General features: G+C 36.9%; 1 protein-coding gene across 1 annotated transcript; it reads right to left on the reverse strand.

Annotated features, from left to right (window-relative positions):
* Window positions 1–643: 643 nt before the first annotated feature.
* LOC129948048 (protein artichoke) lies at window positions 644–24,051 on the reverse strand. Its single transcript, XM_056058859.1, has 5 exons — window positions 23,392–24,051; window positions 14,921–15,183; window positions 4,282–7,207; window positions 3,876–4,171; window positions 644–2,469 (listed from the first exon to the last, which is right to left on the reverse strand). Exons 1-5 carry the CDS (start codon window positions 23,930–23,932, stop codon window positions 1,648–1,650), a joined length of 4,848 nt encoding a protein of 1,615 aa, XP_055914834.1. The 5' UTR covers window positions 23,933–24,051; the 3' UTR covers window positions 644–1,647.
* Between the last annotated feature and the right edge of the window lie 561 nt (window positions 24,052–24,612).

Genomic DNA, 24,612 nt, shown 5'->3' on the forward strand with positions numbered 1-24,612 from the left:
AACTCAAGAGATGTAACTTAAAAGAAATTTGTTTTGCGCCTTCTAATGTACTAAAATCTAATTCAAAAAAAACAAAGCATGTGAGATTTAAAAACCAACAAAAAACAAAGGCGTCTTCTTTACCTATTTATAGGGAAAGACGGCAATCTGATAGATTAAAAGGCAAAAATATTGTAAGTTATAAGTAAAATAAAAATGAAGTAATAATGAAGAAATATATATATAATATGTGAATTACGAATGTATTTATATTATTTATATTTGATAATTTAAATAATAATTAATCATTTTATCTAATGCATTGGCTTATAATGTATAAAATAATATTTTGGTTATGAACTTATTAATAGATATTAAGGAAAAATCTTTTTAAGTTGAGAGGAGTGATATGATTGTATGAATACTTTTAGATTACACTGTAATATTATCATCTTTGCTCTCTTCTCCTTATTTTCTCTAAACCATTAGCTGTAAGTTAGTTTAAGTTATTGTGAATAAAATAAATTTAGTCTTTAGTCAAATCTGGTCGTTTTCATTTCTCCTCCGTTGAAACATAAAAGTGATCAGTTTTGAGATGAATATGTTTTCAACAGCTTGAGAACAACTCTACAATGTTTGTTGTCAATTTTTGACAGCTTTTAAGATTCTACCTGTGTGGAATTCTTCAAGGCAGCGACCTATGTCCTCTACTTTTTTTTCTTACTAAATCAAACGAAGCACCTTACAAGTTTCACAATTTGCTTAATGAATGATCCTTCCTCACTTCAGTTTACCACATGAGATCCTGATTTTTTCTCTTAAAGGTCAAGTAGCAGCGATTTCACTTAATTAACTTCAATAAGGAATGATTATGAGTTAAATAAGTGAATTATTTCATAGTTGCCAATACTAAATTTATAGCGTTGATCATATTTTGATCTGTTATTGTACTACCATTGTTTTTGTTGGTTCATTAAAATTGTGCAATTTATAGAGCGTGGACGGTTTTAAGTATTTTGCCCTTCCATCTGAAACTTTCAATGATTTTTTCGAACGCAGATAGATTCTCAAATCCAATCAAATTTGTATGCACAATATTTTTAAAAAGTACCACAAGCTACCTTTCTTCATAAATTAACAATGATAAATTGATTATTGATTATCACCATCCTCAATATCGACCTTAGAAAACTCATTTCCTATCTCAAATATTTTGCAACAAAATTGAACTACAGCAATTGAACAAATAAAAGGCACAGTTAAACATTAAAAACTATTAACAACTCATCATTGAAGATAAAATTAAGATCCAATTCATACTTTTGAAAAGCGTTTTTGGTAACATAAATTATAAAAGGATTTTCATATATAAATGCATAAAGGATAACAATTAGAACAATTTTTGTATCCACACTCAATTTTTTCTCTTATTTCATATAAATATTTAGTTTATTTTTGTCTTGTTATATAAATATCTTATTTTTAATTACAACTTTCCTATCTAGCTATCTGTAATTCTATTTCAAACTTAAAATATTTTTTAACTTATTTCTGATTTTTTAAAATCTTGGTAAAAAAAGTTAGCAAAACAAGAATGACTTTCTTATACAAAAAAATGCAAAATTTGAAGAAAAAAAATTAAAAAATTTACAAAACGCTCGCGCTTCACTAACAAGCGCTCAGGTTATTTGCCCCCAGCACAACTCCAGCCACATAACCAGAATGATTGTTATGACTATGATTATGATTTTGATGTGGATTTTGAAGTTGATGCGGATGTGGATGTGGATGTTGATGATGATGATTCAAATCATTCCCATTCAAGATTGGTGGTGGTTGGACCATCAATCCCGTCGAGGTAATCGGAGTGGTAGCAGTTGTAGTGCTCAGACTTGTGCCACTTATATGCGCACTTATTCCGCCCGGCACACTCGATATCACATTTCGATTCAATTCCTCGTTGGGAATTGAGAAATGCCTATACGTAATGTACTCGGGCGGAAGTGCTTGTTGACGCTTGGAACCCTCTAAGCGTTGTTTTTTCAATTTGATATAACTTAAAACCGAAATCATGACAATAAAAACTATGATACCCAAACAACAGCCAACAATTAGGCCAAGACGTCGCGTGAGTATTGAATGAATGATGCCATTGCTGGAAAGGCCATTTTCATCGGTGATCAGGCTTGGTGTTGAATCGAGCGTCTGGACATCGGTGCACGTGGAGATGTGAGAGTTTTTGAGAACTTCTTGGAGGCCTTCGGTTAGAATTGTGTTGCTGCTGCTGTCTTCGGCAATGATGGCGCTGCGCATTGGTTCGTCTCGATAGGTTACCATTGATTCATTAAAATGTAGGCGGCTGATGGCAAGGACTATGTTCTCGGTCAACCAGTTTCCGGTGCCGATCACACAGATGTGGTAGCGAGTGCTTGATGCCAGCTTTATCAGTTTGGCAGAGTTTGCTGTGCCATTGAGACGCTTGGCTCGAACCTAGAATAATAGAAGGATCACATTTTAAAACAGAATATCTAATAAGGTGTAAATGTTTTCAGGACATAAAAACAATTAAACCAAAATCAAAGAAAAGTTAACAAAGTTTGCCTAGTAATCCAATAATAGTATTTAAAAAACGATAGCCATCAGCGCTACTGTAAAATAATGGTCTACTGAACAATTGATTAGTCTTGGAAGCTGTCAAATGCGTTCTCCTACATATGACCAATATTTTCACTTCTTCAGGTTAAAGTCCACTTTTTGACTTTTGAACACTACACTTAAAGTCAAAAAAGTATTTTTCCAAATTGCGTCTTTATCGAAGGAGCGACATACACTGTTCCCTCTTTCAAAAATAAGATAAATGCCTTGTGTTAGTCCTTTGAGTACTTTATTTTTGTATCGCAAAAAAAAAAAACTCACTGTTTAGCTTTTTGCCACATATGTGCACTAAAGTGAACAAAAAATACCTGTTCAAATGCTCTTAAACTCCTACAATATAAACCATAACTTGCCGTAATAACTTTTTAGCAAAAAAGGTCCTATTTTCAAATTAAAAAACAAAACAACACAAAAAAAAAAAACAACGAAGACTTCCAAGAAATCATTAACTCAAGTGCCATCATCACACACAGAGGAAAGCCTTTTTGAATTCATAAGTAGTAAGACTTGACGAGAATTTTGCAACAAAATGTAATCAGCAGTAATTGCAACGAATTTCACTCTTGCAGCAGCGAAGCAGTAGAAGCGTCAGCGAGCAACAGCAGTACTGAAAGAGCGGTATAGCAGAAAGACTTAGCTGCATTTGCTACACACTTCCCCCCTCCCCAAAAAAAAACCCCAATGAAAAATGAGAGGAAGCAGCAAAAATTAAGCCCCTACCAATCCAACAAATGGGGTCATACGCCCACTTGCACTTCTCCAAACAGTTAGAATTTGTAATTTCCTTTTATACACACACACACACACCCGAATCTGTACCCTTCACATACATATGCAATTTAAAAGGACTCACAACTCTACATATACGACAGTAAGTAAAGTAAACTTGAAAAACTCATTCCACTGACGAAAACTCAGGCTCTGACTCTACTAGTAGCTCTGCATTGCGGCGGACAGAGTCGCACGAATATAAAGTGCACAACAATTTCACGGTGTGACGAGTTTTGTCCTTGTTTTTGAAGTTTTATATACAATTTAACCCCACCGCCAACTCCACCACACTGATGTTGATGGCGGTACTGATGCTGCTGCTGCTGTTGGTACTACTGCCACCTGTGTGTGCTTTTCATAAGTCTTTCAAAAAAAAGGACGAGTAAATACAACTCGCAAAAAATAAACATACTAAAATAACACAAGTCTATAGGGGGGGGGGGTCAATGGGTGAGGGAGTAGTAGCTTACCTCATCAGCTCCATCCATGGCATGGTAGACAATCTCATAGCCATTCAAACCAAATTGTTCGCGACTTTGCCAGGACACCACCACCGAATAAGGCTGTATGTCCTGGATTGCAATTTTTGGTATTAATGGGGCGTCACAGAATTGCTGCGGTTCCATTTTCGTAAATATCCTTCCGCGCAATTCGCCCGGATGTTCGCACCTTAGATAATTGACACTATCGTCGGCGCTCCAACGGCGATGGTCCCGCAGCCATTCCCACAATTGCTGTGCGTCACAGCTGCAATGCAGTGGATTATCTGTATGCGTAAGGGAAGAGAACAAAAAAAAACAGAATTTCAGTTATTATAATTGCACTCTGGACGAGGACAAGGACGAGAATGAAATGATGTGAACTCGAACTACCCACCTTCTAGCCTTAATGTCCGCACATTTGTTTCGAGTGGTTTGAGGGCATCCAAGGGAACGACTTCGAAGTAATTTCGACGTAAATCGAGGATTTGCAGCTTCCGCAAGTATCGAAATGCATCGGTGGACAGGACTGTCATCCGATTACCCATAAGGTAGAGCTCTGTGAGGCCCTTGAGATGTCGGAAGGTCTTTTTGGAAATTCGATCTAGTTGATTGAAGGTCAAGTCGCATATCTGAAGTTGTGACAAGTCGGCGCTGAATTCCTCCAAATCCCGGAGACTGTTGTGTGAAAGGTTCAAGTGTCGCAATAACTTCAGACCTTGAAGTCTCTCCTTCGGCAGAAGTTCCAACTCGTTTATGCTGAGGTCCAGTGTGAGAAGGTTTGACAATGACTTAAATGCTCCTGGGGATATTCTCATGATGCGGTTGCCAATTAAATGGAGATGCTGCAGTGCCTGGAAAGCTTCAAAGTCCTTGCTGGTGAGAATGCTAAGATTCGTGTGGCAGATGTAGAGTTCTTTCAAATATGGATAACGTTCCTCCTTTACCGTGTATATCTTGTTTATGGGGTTTCCCGTCAGATTGAGCCAAGACAAGCGGGGAAGTGATGCATCAGAGAGGGCTGAGCTAGGAATCTGAAGAAATCGATTACTTGACAAATCCACCCTCTGGAGATTGACCGAGTGCTGGAGGAAGTTCGCTGGAAGCGAAAGAAGATTATTTCCACTCAGATCGACCTGATCCAGCTGTGTCAAGTTGACGGCATTGAAGCCCGTTAAAGTTGTGATTTTGTTGTCTTTCAAGTCCAGATGTCTCAAGTTTAACGTCCCACTTAGCTTGAAGAAATCAATAGAAGTCAACTGATTTCCCGACAACTGCAACGTCTCCAAAGTTGACAGATTGAAGAGAGCAATATGTGGAAACTCTGAGATGTTATTTCGGCAGAGCTTTAGTTCCTTGAAGACATTAAGCCCATGAAAAATGTTTCGATTCATGGTTTGCAGATGATTGTCCGATAGATCCAACTTTACGAGATTGGTGTTTTTGGTGAACAACTGATCAGGGATATCATCAAGACTGCAATTGGCCAGCGTTAGGAGCTGGAGGGATCTGAGCTTGTCGAACATACCAGCAGTGACTCTGCCAGCCCCAATGTGGCTGAAATTGTTTCTTGATAGCTTCAAACTTCTCAAACTCGGAACATCCAGCTTTTGGATATCTGCTGAACTCAGGAAATTATCTTCTATGTTGATTTCGTTGATATTCGCCAAAGATCGGAAGGTGTTTACTTCAATCTTTCTCAGTGTTGTGTTCCTAAGATTTAGGTGAGTCAGGTGAATATCATCCAGGAACATATCCCGGCCAATCTGAACTAGGGGATTGCTGGAGAGATCGAGTAATTTCAACTTTTTCATTGCTCCAAAGGAATTGCTTTCAATGGTTTCGATAAAATTAACTGACAAATTGAGTTCTTCTAGTTCGGCCAAAGCGGAAAAATACTCCTTCTTTATGGTTTTTAACCGATTTACACTCAAATCAAGAAATTTTAGATGCTTCACCGTTGTAAATGAGTCCCTCTCAATGTCACGAATAAGATTATTCGACAAATATGCCCGTTCGAGTTTCTTCAAGTCTCCAAAGAGTGTCCTGTCAATTCTTACCAAATGGTTTTCACTCAACCACATGATTTGAATGTGGTCCTGTCGTCTGAAGGTTTTAGGGTGAATTTTATTCAAAAAGTTCGTATTGAGCTGGATGGAGAGCAGTGCTGATCCGGAAGTTTCGTTCGGGAAAATGTCTTCCAACACCGCAAGCTGGTTATCTTGCAGATTGACATGTTGTAATTGAGTTAACGTGGCTAGAGCCCCAGGTTCTATATCTTCGATTGAGTTCTTTTGTACATGAAGCTCTAGTAGGCTTGGCAAAGGGTGAAAAACGCCCTTTCGAATTCGTCTTATCCGATTGTTGTGAAGCCGTATCTCACGCAGGTGTTCAAGTTTCCGAAACATTCCGATTTCTAGGTCCTGAATTTCATTGTCGTCGAGTGACAGCGAGGCAAGGTTAAGAGTCTTATCGAGCATTGTGACTGGAACTCTGGGAATAAAGTTTGATCGCAAGTATAACTGTTCTAAGTTGATAAGAGTGCTGAAGACATTAGGGTCTATATGAGCAATAGCATTGGACTCCAAATAGATCACATCGATGTTCGTCGAATTCGTGAAAGCATCACAAGGCAGCTCCAGCACATTGTTCTCTGACAAGAAGACCTCCCTCAGTTGCGGCAGATCAGCAAACACTCCACTTATTGAGTGAATGTGGTTATGACTCAAGTCAACCGTCTGCAATTTCTTATTCCTTTCAAAGATTTTCGAATCCAGCGATATAATCCGATTGTGGGACATATCCAGGGATGTAAGTTCCCTCAACGACTGCAACGCGTCCCGATGGACCAACTCAATTTGGTTTGAATACAAGGACAACGTTTTCAGTTGAGCGAAACCCCGAAAACAGTCCTGAGTGATTTCGGTAAATTGATTCGAACTCAAGTCAAGGAACACCAATGAATGCAATCGCATTTGCGGTGTTGTTGCAGTTCCATTGGGCAACACTATGGCCGTTGGTAGATCTCCCAAAAACGATGCGATTTGATTATAGGACAGGCGCAGTGTTCGAAGGTAATCGAGTCGTCTCAGAGCTAACATTGGAAATGTTCGCAGGCGATTTTCTGACAAATCGATTTCTTGCATCGATTCTTCAAGACCGGAAAAGGCATTTTCTGGTATTGTCTCTAGCCGATTGCCTTTCATATTAAGTTTGGACAAATGCAGTCCGTAGAAACTGTAGTCTTCTATTCGAGTGATTTCATTTGAGTCAAAATCAACTGCTGTGAGTTTCAGCATTGAATTGAGTGCTCTCGTCGGAATCTGCAAAATAAAAGACGATAGAAAATTCATTGTTATTTGGTTTTAAAGTCTTTGGTTAAAAAACAAAACTTAATACCGAAAAAGTTACTTTTGTACTTAGTCTAAAAGAGATACTACAAGTTATATCCTTATTTTGTAAAGAAGTTTTTTTTCAGTCTTTTCTGATTCTTTAAAACCGTTTTCAAGGATATAAATAAAAATATGTTTTTTTGAAAATATTCAAGCCTAAAAACCTCCGTAACCTGTCAATTATTAATTCATTTAAAATGTGAAAAAAAATAAAGCTTCCTGTACACAATTTCCTGATGGATGATGGATCATAGCACAGTAGGGAAGCAAATATGGATCCGCAGGTAGGTAAACCTTGAGAAAACCGAGAAAAAAAACTCCCTCACAATTTGCAATTCCACATCGGTTGGTACACAATTATTATTACATAAAAATTCTGGATAAAGGGAAACATGTGTCGAATTTGTCATCATCGTCGTCATTCTTATAAATTCGGGGTTTTAAGAGATTTTCGGAACTTTATGTAGATGGAGGCACATATAATGCTCTAAAGTCAACCCAACCGTCATCTGTCGTTCGCTGTCGACGTTGTCGTTTGCCGTTGTCCTTGTAGCTGTCGTCGTCATTGTGGCATGCTATTCAAATGTAATTAAGCCCGAATGCGAATCGGAGATGAGCAAATAAAGTGAATTTTCACAAATTAATGTGTGTTCAAGACGGCTGTGTGGAGTGAGGAACACAGAGCGGCACGGTGGCTGGCGTAGTGTGGCGCGACGACAACGACGACGAGGACGACGTTCCTTATGGCTGAAGCCATCTCACGGAAGAACTGTGAATGGTTTCGAACAGGGAGTGAGGATGGGGATGACAGAATCGGCCTCCGTTGTAGTCGTCCTTTTAAGGACATCGAATTAACTGAAAGAAAAGCTAAGGGATTCGAAAAGCGTTCCTACCATCCACCAACTCCCATATTCTATACCTTGGTGATGGTTGTGTTTGAGTCTGAGGCTGAATATGAATCTGGCGTTGGTTTTTGTCGTCAGCACCACTGCCAGCGCCAGCGCCAGCGCCAGCGCCAGCGCCAGCGCCAGCACCAGTGCCAGCGTTAGCCCACTTGGCGCTCATGTTCCGAGATCTTGCTTCTTCTGCTTCAGCAGCTATGGTAAATGAGCAAATGTAAATAATGGGAAAGTATGACTTTTATTATCCTTGTTTGTGGTGCTTTCGTTCTATAAATATATATGATTGAACATACATATGTTCATATGTCTGTCAGTGCACACAAATCGTCCTTTTCATGACGGCTGAATGCTGCTGCTCCTTTTTATGCTTCTCATATCCTCTGCATACTCAAACTCAGGGTTCTCGCTCTGTAGAAGCCGGGGGTCGGTGCTTGCCTCCTGCTTGGGAAAATACAAATTTAATTTTTATGAAGAGTAACGTTGGGCGGTCGGTGACGACGACGATGGTAGCGGCAATTTTTATGCAATTTATGCGAATGTTGAGATTGTGTTCAAATGTGGTTGCTCGAATCGGTAAAAGAGATGGGTGGTTAAGTACACCGACCCTCCACCCTGATCCACCCCTCACTCAGATACCATTCCCTTGCAACCTTAAGTTTCTTCCACAAATTGTATAAGAGGATGTTAGTCCTTTCTATTTGTATTTGGCTTTATGGTCACAGAAGAATAAATGTTTGCTCGAAACGTTTTGAGATGAATAGCATCAGTGCGATGAATGCTCCCTCTGGAGGGCGAGCGAAAGAGTGGAGATGGAAGGGAATTGGGATGCCGTTTTTCTCTCGAGGGGTGAGGTACAAATAAAATTATGTTGAATGTGTATTCTTAAATTTGAAGCATATTTCCATAAGTGGTTATTAAGTTGCGTAATGTTTGGCAGAGGGGTGGGACTTTTTTTGATTTCCTTTTCTAATTTAAGGAGATCTTATATTTTTGTTGCAAGCAGATGAGATTTTATGTAGACAAAAAAAAAATAATATCATTTCAGTTTGGTATATTCAAATTATTTTATTATTCACAAATAAAGAGATTTTGGCGAATGACAAGTAGAAGTGAGTTTAGTTGTATTTTTATTGCATCTGCTAGGAGAGGTATATTTTTAGAATTTATTTAGATGTTTTTTGTGGTTCTGGAAATATTGGTTGTATTTTATTAGGCCTAGTACACATTTGGTTACTTTAAGAAGAAGATATGGCAGTTTCTAGAAATACATATTGTAAAATTTGGCATGTGCTTCTTCTGTGACATTTTGTAAATCATTTTTGATGTTACTCATTCAGAACCCTTTTTTTGGGTTCCTTTAATTTAAAAAAAATTAATGTGGTGATCTTTTTAATAGCTCAAATTTATACTTTTCATCATCAACCCTTAGTTTTAATTTTAAAGCGTTTCCATGTTTTCTCTTTTGTTTCAAGAGTTTCTTAAAAAAATCATTGTTAGTTGAAAAGCATGCGATGGAACTATCGTTATACCTATCTAAAAGTATGAGAAAATGGATATGCAATAGTTACTCTTGTAATTTAAAGATTCGTTAAGATGTTTTGAAGATACATCGAATATTGACCCAATTTTTAATAAAATGTTCCTTTTATACCAAAACTTGTCTGAATTGGAATGAAACAATATATTTTGGACACATCTTCTATATTCGATCAAGCCATAAAAGTTTGACTGCACTAATTTTGCGAAGTCAATTTCCTATGTCAGGCTCTTAATGTAATTTCCGAAAAACATTGTTAACAAGTTACCTTATAATTATGTTTGAAATTTCGTTGAGCATCTCATTAAAAATGTTAAGAGAAGGTATAAGGGTATCGTTTGCTTTTGAAAGCTGACTTTCCCAAATGGAACTGAATCAAATATTTCGATCTTAAATGAAGAAAAATGACTATTTAACAACTCTTAGCACTTTTCTAAATATTTAATACTAATTAATAAAATTAAAATAAATTTCACGACTGCACATTTAAAAATTAATTTTTATTCAAAAAAAAATTTAAGTAGAGGAAAAATCAAAATTTTCATCAGTGAAATAACCCCCCAAAAATATATAAAACACCCTAAAAACTTGTATACAGATTAAAAATTCTAACACTCATATAACCTAGAAGATACTCCAAATCATAAAATGTGGCCAAGAAGAGGGGTGCTTTTTTCTCATTTTACTTTGTTAAAGTAAACTTTTATAAATAGGCTTTATTTCACTTTAAATGAAGAATAAGGTCAGTTTATATTATGAAAGTTATAAAAGTGCGTGGTTTGGTATGGTGCTGTGCTGACGATTGAAACAGAAATGTAAGCCGCCCCCCCCCCCTCCTCCGATAGCTTAAAACACTATTGGAAAAGATGTAAAATAGTAGGACAATCCTTCGATTGGAATTATTTCAGTAAATTTAAATGTCCATTTTAGAATTTCTTTCACTTTGGGATTTCGGAATTAATTTCGTTACGGAATTAAGCCCCACTTTGAGAACTTATTTCATAATTTATTCTTTGGGAGTTATTTCCCAGAGCCCTCGAAAAATATAATTTCTTATAAATAAAAAAAAATCTAAGCTCACTAAAGTTACTCACATTCCGGTTGAAAACAACTTAACAGAACCTTTCGATGTCAAAAAAGACAAGGTGATGCGCTGTTATGCGATTTTTTTTTAACATCGTACATGAAAAAAAAGGTCAGAGCTCTTACGTTAACACTAGAATTACTATCTTTCAAACGTCTGCCCAAATACTAGCATATGCTGACGACATTGACATTATCGGAAGAACTCAGCGTGATGTCAATGAGTTCAACGGTAAATGAGGCAAAACAAAGTACATGCTGCCTTCGAGAAAGGACTTTTTAATCAAAACGTTACCTTCGACACACGTAACTTTGAGGTAGTCAAGTACTTCGTCTACCTAGGCTCCGCAATGAAAGTAGAAAACAACAACAGCGCTGAAACCAAACGAAGAATAACTTTTGCCAACCGCAGTTTTTTTTATAATTTATAGGCACTCATGGGGTTATTAGTACCCCTTTTATGTTTATATTTAAACACAGTGCGAGCATTAGGAAAATAAGGAGGGATTTAAAAGGAGGTACCGGTGCACATTGGTCTTAAAGTTCTGACCTTCAAAATGGGAGGGAAAAACAGAGTTGGCTAAAGCATTCCACATTCTCGATGTTCGATATAAGAAAGAATCTCTATAATTGTCAGTACATCCAAAATTGAGCTCAAAGGTAAACTGATAATCATTCCTGGAAGTGCGAGTATTACGGCTGAATCGCTTAAGGGGTGGAATGTAATTGGCTAGTTCAACAGAACATTGTTTGTAAAAATATCGATAAAACAACGAAATTATGAAACATTGCGGCGGTGTTCTAGCGATGTAAATGTTTCGCGTATCATTTGTAAAACCCTTTTTGTATTCTATCAAAGAGATTTGAACTTGTTTTAGGGGCATCTACCCAGATATGCGAATTATATTTAAGCTTTGGACGGAAAGCTTTGTAAATTACAGCCAGATCAGAAGGGGTGAAAAATGTCTTCAACCGTTTCGGAGAAATCCTAAGCACCTGGCAGCATTTTTGGCGATATCAAATATATGATCGTTCCATAAAAGGTGATCTGTGATACACATACCAAGTACCGACAGTTGATTAGTTTCTTGGATGCAAGTGGCATCGGGGGTGTGTTACGCTTTAACGACAGGAGACAGCATTGAGCTTTCGAAGCATTTAATTCTACACGGTTTTTGATTCCCCATTGGACAATGCTGTCAAGATCAGAATTTAATGAGCTTATCATACGCTGCCGTTGAAATTCCACATCCGAAGGACAAGGATGTGAATCTACAAACGAATATGAAAAGCTGAGGGTACAGTCGTTGGCGAAACAGTTTAATGGATTAGAAGTGACAGACAAAAGATCGTTTATGAATATAAGGAAGAGAGTCGGAGACAAAACGGAGCCCTGGGGGACACCAGCATTTATTTTATGAATTTCAGACTTGAAACCATTTAATACAACATGTATTGAACGGTTAGAAAGGTAGTTTCTAATCCAACGAAGAAGAGATTCATCAATACCAAAAGCACGCATTTTCGATGAGAGAGCTTGGTTGCAAACTCTTTTAAATTCTTTTGAAATATCAAGTGCAATAATCTTACTTTCTCCAAAACGATGTAAAGATGTGTTCCACTGTTCGGTGACATAAACCATGAGATCCCCAGTGGACCTATTGCTACTAAAACGATACTGTGGGTCATTAAGAGCTTCCGTTCTTCGAGATATTTCTTGAGCTGGTAATTAATCAGCGTTTCCATGAACTTGGAAAGAAGGGACGAAGGTACTATTGGACTATAGTTAGAGGGATGGAGGATTCACCTTTTTTAGGGACAGGCTGGACAAATGCTATTTTCCATCCGCTCGGAAAGAGACCTGTACAATAGGAAAGATGGAAAAGTTTACGCAGTGGTTTTGCCAGCGATGAAGAAAACTTCTTCAAATCAATTGGGGAGATACTATCCGGGCCAACGGATTTGAGTATGTCAAGGTCTTTCAGTACTCTTGCAACTGCATAGACATTTTTAAACCTTTGGGACATTGTAGTATTTTTTGCCTTAATTTCTGATAATGCAAACGTTTAATTCGTCGAATATGACCATTACATGTCTTTCTAGCTTGTTTGAACTTATTCCGGTTTTCCTCAGTCGGGTTGGCTTTGTAACAACGGAAACTTACATTTCTGATCCTAATAACCTCTTTACAGCTCGAATCAAACCTTGAGTTCTCTTTGGGTTTAATTGATTTTATATTGTTCGGGATAAAATTTTTCATTCCACAAAGAATTAATTTTGTAACCATATCTGCCGTCCCAGTTGGCTTTCTCATATTGTCAAACGGTTCTCATAGGAGTTTTTTCTTTAACTGGGTTTTTTAGACATGAGAATTTTTCAGATACGATACAATGGTCTAATGTTCCTAGAGGTGGTGGCTAAGAAAACAATTGAGAAGGAAATTCCTCTCTAAAGGAACCAAAGTGTCGCTATAACCCCAACATCATCCCTGTCCTGCTATACGGTGCAGAAGCGTGGACTATGACAAAAGCGAATGAAAGCACCCTGGGTCGTTTCGAGAGAAAAGATCTTCGCGTGATCTACGGTCCCGTATTCATAGAAGGTGAGTGGAAGATAAGATGCAACAAGGAGTTGTACGGGATGTACCGGCCCAGAAATTCTTCGAATCCACACCCGCAGAACAGCGCAGTAGAGGAAGGCAGAGGATCAGGTGGCACGCCCAAAAGGAAAAAGACCTCATCCAACTTGGAGACATCTAGCTGGGGACCGATTTAGATGAAGAAGTTTGTTGGGTGAGGCCCTAGTTCACCCAAACTGTAGCGCCATCCTAAGTAAGCAAAATTCAAATTGTTTCTGAAATTCCAAAGGTCACTAAAAAGAGTAGCAAAACGAAGTTGATTTCCTTGTTCCTATTTCTTAGACTTAAAGAGAAAAAGCTTTGTGCTCTATATTATTTTGTTTATTTTGTTATAATTTAATGTGGAAATAACAAACAAATTGGGTGTTATGCAGAATATTGAAGAAATATCAACAAATACACCCTTAATATTTATTTCTATTGGAAACACCTACTTGCCTCCTGCATTTCACAATCCGAAACTCTATAGTCTCTAAAATATTTTCACTGACTACTGACTTCTTTTTGTTTACTAATCCGTTGTTATTTTGTGCCTTCTTAAAACATTAAATTAAGCGTATTAAAAAATTCACTAAAAAAACATCGTTAAAAATATTATCTTTCAATCATTCACCAATTAATTAAAGTCGTAAAACGTTGCATTCGCAAAACCCTGCAATATTTTTCAAAGTTTAAAAACAGTTCTTTGATTAATTTGTCTCCGTCATTTCGTTCTCCTTAATTTAAAAATATAGTCTAAGTGAAAAAAAAAATGAATTTAGCCTTGAAATTAATTGTCTATCAATAAATAAACAATATAAGCTTTTTTCTTTAACCTTCACACAAAAATTGATGTGTCAATTATACTTTCAATTTGTTTATCGTATATAAATTCTGTAGAAACTATAAATAATTGACATTGACCTAAAAGTTGAATAAACAACAATTAAATAGTCTCATTAATTACCCAGCCAAACAAACAACTCGGAAAGAATGTTTTGAAAATCTTTTCTAAATCAATATTGGATACTATGTGGATTCAGCTAATTTTCTAATTGAAAGGTTCAAACCGTTTTTCTATGTCCCCCATTATCCCCACCACCGCCCTGTACCTTACCTCTTAATACAATTTTGTAAAGCTTTTTCGAATAAAGATATACGGACAAAAATATCGAAAGCCTAATTTATTTCAATCAATTTATTTTTAACATCAGCGATAAGCCGAACAAATTAATTTTCCACATTGAACACACCAAAAATGATCAAATAAAATTAACTTAAACAATACACACAAAGCACCCTATAGATGCGGATATACACCGTTTCATCCACCCTCTCTCTATGTTTTAATAGATATAATGTATATGTTTGTATGTATATTAAGGACAAGTTGCTAAATGTATATAAAGACTAATTATAGAGGTTATATGCATAAATATAGGATACAGGATATATCCAAAAGTTTGGTCATCATCAACGTTCAATGTTCGCATAAAAACGTGTACCTGTGTTAATTTGCCATTCACAATGCTAAGCGATTCCAACGAGGCACGTATATTCCTTAAGCTATTATCCTTTAATGTCTCCAAATGTGAATGGGAAAATTGCAAATGCCTTATATTGACACCGGGCTGAAAGACATCCTGTGATAGAGACGTGACCGATCGATCGAAATCATAAATTGATAACGATTGTATTGGTGATGTTATTCGCTCTAGGGTTGTTCGTAGTGACATTGATGTAGTGCCAGGACATTCCAGGAACAGACCTGCAAATAAAAAAAAAATAATAGAGAGAAAAATTAAAAATAATATTCTGGATAATGGAACATTGAGAGGACATTAAATGCAAGGTTACAAAAAATAAATAAATCTTCGTTTATTGATTGAAAATGTATCATCGACCTTGTACCTGCAAACGGTTTTAAGTATCTTAGGTTAAAAAATATGAAAATAAATGTTTTTAACATGCATTTCAAAACAAAAACAAATTTAATAATTACTAATTTTGTTTCCGCCAAAGAGTACCTGTCAAATTATTCTTTAAACTAACAATAAAATATCGAGTTTATATGAACAGTTTTGCAAAATATTTTGGATTTTATATCAAACTATCTCACATATTACATACAACAATGTGGTAGCTCTTATGTATCTCGCATTTCTTAAGGGACTCAATCTGGTTTCATTGAGCTTAAAGAAAGCCTCAAGATTCATATGGTATCACAATAGGAAATGCATCTAGCCTAAGTGTGTATTTTTTAATTTTAAATTTTTTTAAGAAACCCGTTATTTCACCCCATCTTTAAACTTTACCATTTCAAAGTCCAAACCGTTTTCCGATAGGGAGATATTTGAGGTAAGAACAATTGCCACTATTGTTTAAGCGGCTATAATAAAAACACAACACCCACTAAATTATTTTGAAAATTCTTTCCACATCTTTTTATTCATTTATTTATATCTCCCGCAATTCTTGATGAATGGCAAACTTACGGACGCCAAACATCTCTAAAAATCGTTCATTAAGGTTCTAGGACCTTAAAAGTTTAAAAATTATCAAAAAATGTACTTCGAAAAATCGGTCAGACTAGAATAACTTTTCATGCAAAATTCTAAGTTTGAACTCAATCGACTCAATTATAAGGCTGTAAGAGTGGAGACAGGATGTTCAAATGGTAGACATGTGCATTCAAGAGGACACAAGCATCCACAGGTTTTTCTCAAAACCAACCTCGGTCTATCAACTCCTACTCTAACCTCCCCGTGGTGAACATCGGGTACCTAGTACCTCAACTGGAGATTGGGTTCCAACCCCAGTTTAAAAATGTTGGGCAGCAAACGAGTGATGGGGGGGAGAAGTGATTCCACTAAGCCACCTCTCCTTATCCAGACGGTACGGAGGATAGGACAGTAAGGTTGAACTACCTAGTGAACACCTTATAAGGCTTCTTCGACTTATTCGGAGCCCAGGCCTGTAAGGAGCGGTTTTATCCGGCTCCCCATCCTTGGAGTTATACTTAGGATCTGGCCCTCCAGGTTGGGGGTTGTACCGTCGGGGTGGCTTCCTGGATACGTTAAAGCTTCATAGTTGCGAAGCACCAATAAGCCTCGGATACGGACGGATTTACTGAGGCCCTAGACCGCTATAAAGCAGATATCACCGCTATCCAGGAAATACGATGGAATGGGCCGGGCAAAAAGGGGATGAAAAACTGCGATATTTACTTTGGTGACTGCTACCACAAAAACCAACAGCGCTTATTTGGATGTGGCTTCGTCATTGGAGCCAGACTTAGGAAAGAAGATTTGAGCTATAAGTACATCAATGAGCGCCTCATGACCATACGCATCAAGGTTTAATTCGGCAACATTAGCCTGATATGCGCACACGCCCCCACAGAAAAGAAAGACGACACCACCAAAGATATGTTCTTTGAGCTCTTAGACAAAACATATGAGCAGTGTCCTAGCTACGATATTAAAATAGTCCTGGGCGATTTTAATGCCAAGCTAATAAGGGAAGACATCTTTGGTGGAAACACTTCGAAAAACGGATTCAGGCTTATAGATTTTGCTGCGTGGTGCAACGTCATGGTAGCCAGTACGCGTTTTCAACACCTCAACATCCACAAAGGAACTTGGACTTCTCGAGATCAATCAAATGTCAACCAGGTTGACCACATTGCGATCGACGCCAGACACGCTTCCAGCATCATGGATGGACGCACTTTTCGAGCTAACATCGACTTGGCCACTACCTCGTTGTAACCAAGGTAGCAATGCGGATTTCCAGACCCAAGGCAAAACAGGAAGGTGTACAACTTCGAACGGCTACAATCGCCAGAGATCGTCAAATCCTTTTCCGACCGAGTTACAAGTAACCTTTTTCAAAGTTATCTACCGTCATCTTTTCATCGATTTCAAGGGCGCATATGACAGCTTCTGCAGGGGCGCGCTGTATAGAGCCATGGCTAGTTTTGTCATCCCTGCCAAACTGTCCGTTTGTGGAGGATGACCATGGAGAATTTACGCTGCTCCATAAAGGTTGGAAACAACTTAACAGAACCTTTCGATGTCAAACAAGGTTTTAGGCAAGGTGATGCGCTGTCATGTCAAACGAAGAATAACTCTTGCAAATCGCTCCTTCTATGGACTATGAAGGCAATTGAGAAATAAAGTCCTCTCTCGAGCATGTAAAATCACCATCTATAAGATACTCATCATCCCGGTTCTCATTTATGGCGCTGAGGCCTGGACCCTGTCAAAGAAAGATGAGAGTGCCTTAGGATGTTTCGAGAGAAAAATTCTTCGGGTAATTTTTGGTCCCATACGCATAGATGGAGAATGGAGGAGAAGATATAACGACGAACTGTACGGGCTGTACTGCGACACTGACCTAGTTAGCAGAATTAAAGTCCAACGGCTTAGATGGCTAGGTCATGTAGAGCGAATGGACATCAACGCTCCAGCCCGGAAGGTCTTCGAATCCAATCCCGAGGGACGGCGCAGTAGAGGAAGACCGCGACTCAGGTGGCGCACACAGGTGGGAGAGGACCTCAACCAACTTGGCGTGCTAGGGACCGAGCTCTCTGGAGACGCTTGTTGGTTGAGGCCCAGGTCCGCCCCGGACTGTAGCGCCACCTTAAGTAAGTAAGTAAGATGCGCTGTCATGTGATTTTTTTAACATCGTGCTTGAAAGAATAGTACAGAGCTCACACGTCAACACTAGAGGCACTATCTTTCAAAAGTCTGTCCAATTACTGGCATATGCTGATGACATTGACATAATCGGAATAACTCAGCGTAATTTCAATGAGGCTTTTGAGAGTATTGAGGCATAGGCGGAACAAATGGGTTTACCGGTTAATGAGGGCAAAACAAAGTACATGATGTCGTCAAGAAAGGACATACAACACCGACGTCTTGGTCAAAACGTCACCATCGACAGACGTAACTTTGAGGTAGTCAAGGACTTCGTCTACCTAGGCTCCGCTGCAAACGCAGAAAACAACACCAGCGCTGAGATCAAACGCAGAATATTTCTTGCTAACCGCTGTTTCTTTGGACTAAGAAAGCAATCGAGTGGTAAAGTCCTCTCTCGACGGACCAAAGTGTTGCTATATAAAACCCTTATCATCCCCGTCCTGCTATACGTTGCAGAAGCATTGAATATGACAAAAGCGGATGAAAGCACTTTGGGTCGGTTCGAGAGAAAAGTTCTTTGTGTGATCTACGGTCCCGTATGCATCTAAGGAGTGGAGGAGAAGATGAAATGACGAGCTGTACGGGCTTTACAGTGACGTAGATTTAGCCAGAAGGCTAAAAGTCCAATGACTAAGATGGCTGGGTCACGTAGAGTGCATGGAAACCAATGCTCTGGCCCGGAAAGTCTTTAAATCCACATCCACAGGACAGCGCAGTAAAGGAAGACCGGTGCCGCGCACAAGTGGAAGATGATCTCACCCAGTTTGGAGCGCGACACTGGAGACGTCTAGCTAGGGATCGGGCTAGATGAAGAAGTTTGTTTGGTGAGGCCCAAGTTTACACCGGACCGTAGCGACACCTTAAGTAAGTAAGTAAGTAGGTAAGTAAGAGTGAGGACAGAGAGACTAACAGACTGTCGGAAAGCATGGACCTCTTTGCCTCCGTTATGTCATGTTTGAAATGTTTACTATACCTCATAAATAAATATAAAGATATTAACTTTAAACTTAGTTCATGTTAATCAAAATATTCCTATTATTTATTCGTTTTGTTTTCAAAAAATAAAGTGGTTAGCTCCTTTAAAAGTGCTTAAGGTTCGTTTTAAGTATCTGTTCTCTTTCTTACCTAATTTTGGTTTTAATCCTAAACTTGTAACTTAAATTTTCATATAGTTTTTTTTCTTTTTTCTTGCTGTTCTCTTCAATTAAAACTTCTCATCCTTATATACTAAAAGCCAACTTATAAGCCAAATCCAATTTATTGCCACTAACGTCACATGAATTCAAACTAACTACGTGATATAAGAAGCTACATGGTATAAAGGAGGTTGGGGTCATGTGTGAAAATTAAAAAGAAAAAGGACGAGAAAACGAGGAAGAAGAAGATGAAGATGAGGCTGAACCTACTTATAAATTGCCACACAAATCTTCTTCCTTGAGATTTTTTTTAGTCTCATTTAGGTACCTACTATACTCGCTTCCTGGTCCTGGATGATGGCTGACTTGGCTGATAGAGTTCTCTCTATAATAAGGATTCTCAAAATGAATATGTGTACTACACCTTTTATGAACAATCAACTGAGCTGATTGCTATGCTCAGCACTTCATTTATTTTAAGAAAGGTTGACATTCAGAAATACATACACCTTGGGACATCTTAAATGTTCATTAAGGGTTGATTTCTAGCATACTAGCTGTGGGTCAGGTTAGGTTGGGTAGATTTATATACTTCTTTCATTGAATGAAGACACAGTTTTTGCTTGTCTAATTTTTTTTGTGCTTAGTTTCACTACATTGCGTTCTTTGGACAGTTTTCTTTCTGTCATCAGTCTTTTCTCATACTCTTGTCCTTATACCAGTGCCAGCCCATGAGCTATGAACATTTGGCGAGAAGACGATATCTTGTTATGTCGACCAACTGAGTGTAGTCACTCCCACTCAACAAATTCAGAACCAGCAAATTGTGACATTAACATTGCAAATGATCAGGGTCAGATTAAAAAAAGGAGAAAAAGAGACTTTTTAAGGGCCCATCGAAAGCCACCTATAAATTTTGCAGACCATTTCTTTTAACAAAACATTAAGGACCTGTGCAGTACCACACACGTTTTACTTTTAGTGAATTGTTGAAGTTAGAAGAAAAACCTAGCCGCCCTAAAATTGTCAAGGCCTCGCCATTATCTAATTTAGCCCTGATCAAAATCATGTCCGCTCTGGGGATGGGAGAATATTGCCCACGACAGACTCAGGATGTTGCTAGTTCTTTTTGGGCACTTTTTCTTTTTGCAGACTATCTCAATATTTTTGCTCGTTATGTCATTGCCATGTCCTTAATTGCTTTTTGCCTGGCTCTAACTTTAACTCAGCCCCCTCTTACTCTCAGCCATGAGAACACATACATAGATGTTATAATACTATTTCGTAGGTACAGAAAGATAGTATGAGGTCCTGGGTGATGCTTAATCAATTTTATACACCTTCAGCACTTTGGACGTGAAAACATGGTAAGAAAAAAAAAAAAGAATTATATATTTGCAGTGCTCTTCGTTAACACCTTCAAAGTTCCTCGGTGCGGTGATACTCTACTTGGAGCTATGTTTGGCATTAATTGAATGAGACATTAATCTTTATAGAGAACGAGAACATTTCCTTTTGGCGTTTATATCTTTCTTGTTTTTATCTATAACTACAGAAGGTATAGATAGTGTTCAAGGGTGGTTGCGATGCTATGGGGATGGGATGTGATGTATCTGCGTGTAGCATCTTTAAATGATTGGCAATTATACCTCGAAACAAATATACCTTGAAACACATAGCTCATATGTTTAATATGGGAATTTTATTTATTTCTTGATAAGGAAAGAAAAAATTAAGAGAAAAAAGGTAATTCGACGTAGGTACATTTATAAAGATATAGTGATTAAATTGATTGAGGTGTAAGGTGTTCTTTTAAAGGTTGTTAGATTATGTTGTGAATGAGGAAAAGATATACACCTGTTTTTTTTTAATGTCTAATATAATTATTATTTATAAAGATACCTATGTTATAGCGGCTTAACTATAGTTGAAGGAAAATTATGTTCAACCGTGAAATATGTACACACGTTATACAACCAATTAATTAGGTCTATTAAAAGATGAAAGACTTAATATTGGGAAATTAAGGATAGAAAAAAGAGACTTATATATATGCAACCCACACTGATTATTTACCATTCTATCCTTTAAAAACTTGGATTTAATACTTTTTTCTAATATAAGACAAATTGAATTTTAAGGAATTTTGAAAAATATTTTATTTGAAAATGTTGTTTTAAGCTATTTTTTCTTGTAGTTTGTTTTAAAATTGTCTTTAAATTTATAATAAACTCATGTTTTAAATAAAATCAAATAATAATTAAATTTATCATACATTGTACCATTTGATAAATATGAAAGTGACCTTAAATAAAACATCAAGCTTTTTTAAAATTTAATAAGCTTAAGGCTTGTTTCACACTGTACGGTTTTAACCGTACGGAAAAAACCGAACGGCGACTGGTTTTTTTGCCCTACGGTTAAACCGTATAGTGTGAAACAAGCCTAAGGCGCAAGTCAAGTGGATTTCCTAGTAACATGAAGTATCAATTTGTTTGCTGATTATTTTCAATTAATTTATTCTTTAGATACCCTTCCTATTCAACATCAGTTCTTTATTTTGAAGTCCATTTGAAATTTCAGACATTTTATCTAAAATGGATGACAATAGAGTGAAAGATCTGATCGGATGATTATTTTTGTAAAGGAATTTTCTTGTTTTGTGAAAGTATTTGAAAACGTTCTCTGCAATTGATTAACAAAGTCATTTAAGAATTATGTTTCAGCTTCTTAACATAGGATTGTAGCAGGAAAATCCATTGAATGGAATAAAATCTAAAAACATTTTCAAGCGGATGTTTTTTTACTGACTTTGCAAAGCATTTAATAGAGTAAATTACTTAATCCTATTTTACTAGATATTAACTCTTTTTCAAATTATTTGAATCATATTTAACTGGTAGAGTTTAAATTCTTAAAATTGACAGTTTGCTTTCAAAATTTCTCTAGATCAAATCTGGTGTTCCGCAAGGGATTCATTTGGGTCCAGTATTGTTCATGTTATTATTTGAAAATGAAATTTAAGCTGTTTTCAATATTTCTGTCTTCTTTTCGCTGGCAACCTTTAACTCGACTGTATAACTTCTATGATAAACTGACTGTTTCGTTCTTTTGGACAATCTACTGAAGCTTGATTAATGTTGCAAGCAAAATCATCTTATGTTTGTAAGATGTTTTAAAAATGTCATGTTTTTAGCGTTTCCGAAATTTGAGTCCCATAAGAAGAAAGATTTTAATTAGTTAATAACATTCTTTTCTTTTTATTGTAAGATAAACATTCTTTCATCCATTCTAAGAAATAATTGTTTTTGTCGAATATAGAAACGAAGCTTCTTATTGGTAAACCATACACAATCCACACAAAATTACATCTGCCTTACTATTTTCTGTTCGATATCGCAAACAAAAACCATATACGTCAAAATGTATCTTATTAAAAATTTTATTTGGACCAGGCGACCTTTTCGCCTAAATTACATTCAACTTATTTAAAATTATAAAGTTTTAAAATTATCTTTATAGTTTCAATTACTTGCTTAATTTTGTTGTCTCCTCCATTTTTATAGCTTAACAACTTAGGAGTAAAAATTCTATACCAGCTTATTAGAAATTATTTGTTAAAAAGCTTTTAAATAAAATTTATTTTCTGATTTAGTGAAAAGTTAAAACCTCTTATATAATTTTAAATGTCAATGTACTATTATTTTGTTTTAAATCCTTTCAAGACTAATTTTTATCGATCCGCTTTTTACTTAACCTAAAAGGGATCAACACTCCAGCTTTCAGCATAAAAGAGACCAATTAACAAAATTATAAATGACACACAAAATTCTCCAATAAAACAGCCCAAATATTTCTATAAAGTTTGAAACTGTGTTTCCTTTGTTTAAGGCCTATAAAATAGAACCCAATGGTAGGTACATCTGTATGTGTTAAACCTACATATGTGCATACCTCAGGTAAAGTAAAAGTTATCGAGTAGAATTTCTAATTGTTCAGGATATGAAAATTCTAAACGAAGAATAGAGATATCTTTTATACACTTTAAAATATCGAATTCCCTCTTTGGAATAACATTAAACCTTAGGCATTGTAGGAAGAATATAGGTTTAGTTAAAGGAAGGAGGTACTCACCATCTTCAAACTTATAACAGGGACATGCAGAGCTCTCATCGAAGCTCGGACATTGTATACTGCTGCTAGCTACAGGATGCTGTTGATTGGTTCCTGTTCCCATAATATCGCCACCATTGATAGTTGCTGCAATTATTTGTTGTTGCACCTCTGGAGGCAATGGATATTGTGATGAAGATAACATCAATGATGATGACGACGCCGATCCAGACCCCGACAAGGATGAGGACGACGACGACAGTGAGGAGGAAGAGGACGATGATTGTACAAAGGCCTTTTCCATGTTCGTTGTTGATGGCAAAGGCAACAAAAGACACACTATCACCAGAGATGTCCTTATGAGCCAAAATAATTGTGAAACTTGTGGTGACCCCCGTATAGAGGGGCCGCCATTACTGTGGCTTTCTCTAATATTGCTCCACAGCATGCTACTACCACTGCTGCTGCTCCTGCTACATCCTGACGTTGTTGTTCCTCTCCAACTACACCGACTATAACTATGACCACCACAGGGACTTCTTCTGTTCCATGCTATCATCATGTTGTTAGCATTTTTTTTTCAAATTTCCAGCAAGACCAAAGAGGCTATAGCGAAATTATACACCGTAGATTTTTGTTTGTTGATGGAAAAGATAATGGTGGGAATTTTTGTAGTAGGTAGTGCTTGCAAGGCTGTTGTTAGTTCCTGGTACGTTATAGGCTGTTGTGTGTTCTGAAATTAAAAGAAATAGAAAAGAGTTTAATTATATGATAGTACTGGAATATTTTTAAAAAAAGTTGTATTTATTCCTTTAAAGAGTTCAACGTTAGATGAAGATAACCATAATTAATTAATTAACAAATTTTCCAGAGAATTCAATTCTAGATCATATAAAAATCAAGACAGTAATATTTACACAATATAAGGGTAGGCAGTTAGAGAGTGGCCAAATGGTTAGTTAGAAAAGAAGTAACATGAGATTCTTTAAATACAATTTAATACATTTCAAAATAGCGTCCTTTTAGCATATTTCGATGACGTTTAAAATGTTCTAGTTTCCGTGTAACAGCTCCTTTAATGTATGCAAACTAGAGACACCATTCAAATCGATTTATTTGACCTCAATATTATACAAGTCAAGTCAATGAAACACTTAAAGCTCAAACCCATAAGAAAACCTACAAATTTGTCAATTTTATTACAATCCATTTTATATTACCTTAGGACACATGCCTACATGT

Source organism: Eupeodes corollae, chromosome 2, assembly GCF_945859685.1.
Source record: "Eupeodes corollae chromosome 2, idEupCoro1.1, whole genome shotgun sequence".
Classification (NCBI taxonomy): domain Eukaryota; kingdom Metazoa; phylum Arthropoda; class Insecta; order Diptera; family Syrphidae; genus Eupeodes; species Eupeodes corollae.

Bases quoted from the DNA above. Each gene is read 5' to 3' on its own strand.
- LOC129948048 (XM_056058859.1), bottom strand. From the start codon at position 23,932: ATGATGATAGCATGGAACAGAAGAAGTCCCTGTGGTGGTCATAGTTAT. The intron at 7,208-14,920 runs GTACACGTTTTT...TTTATTTTGCAG, and splicing joins TGAATGGCAAATTAACACAG to ATTCCGACGAGAGCACTCAA. The intron at 2,470-3,875 runs GTAAGCTACTAC...CTATTATTCTAG, and splicing joins CCATGGATGGAGCTGATGAG to GTTCGAGCCAAGCGTCTCAA.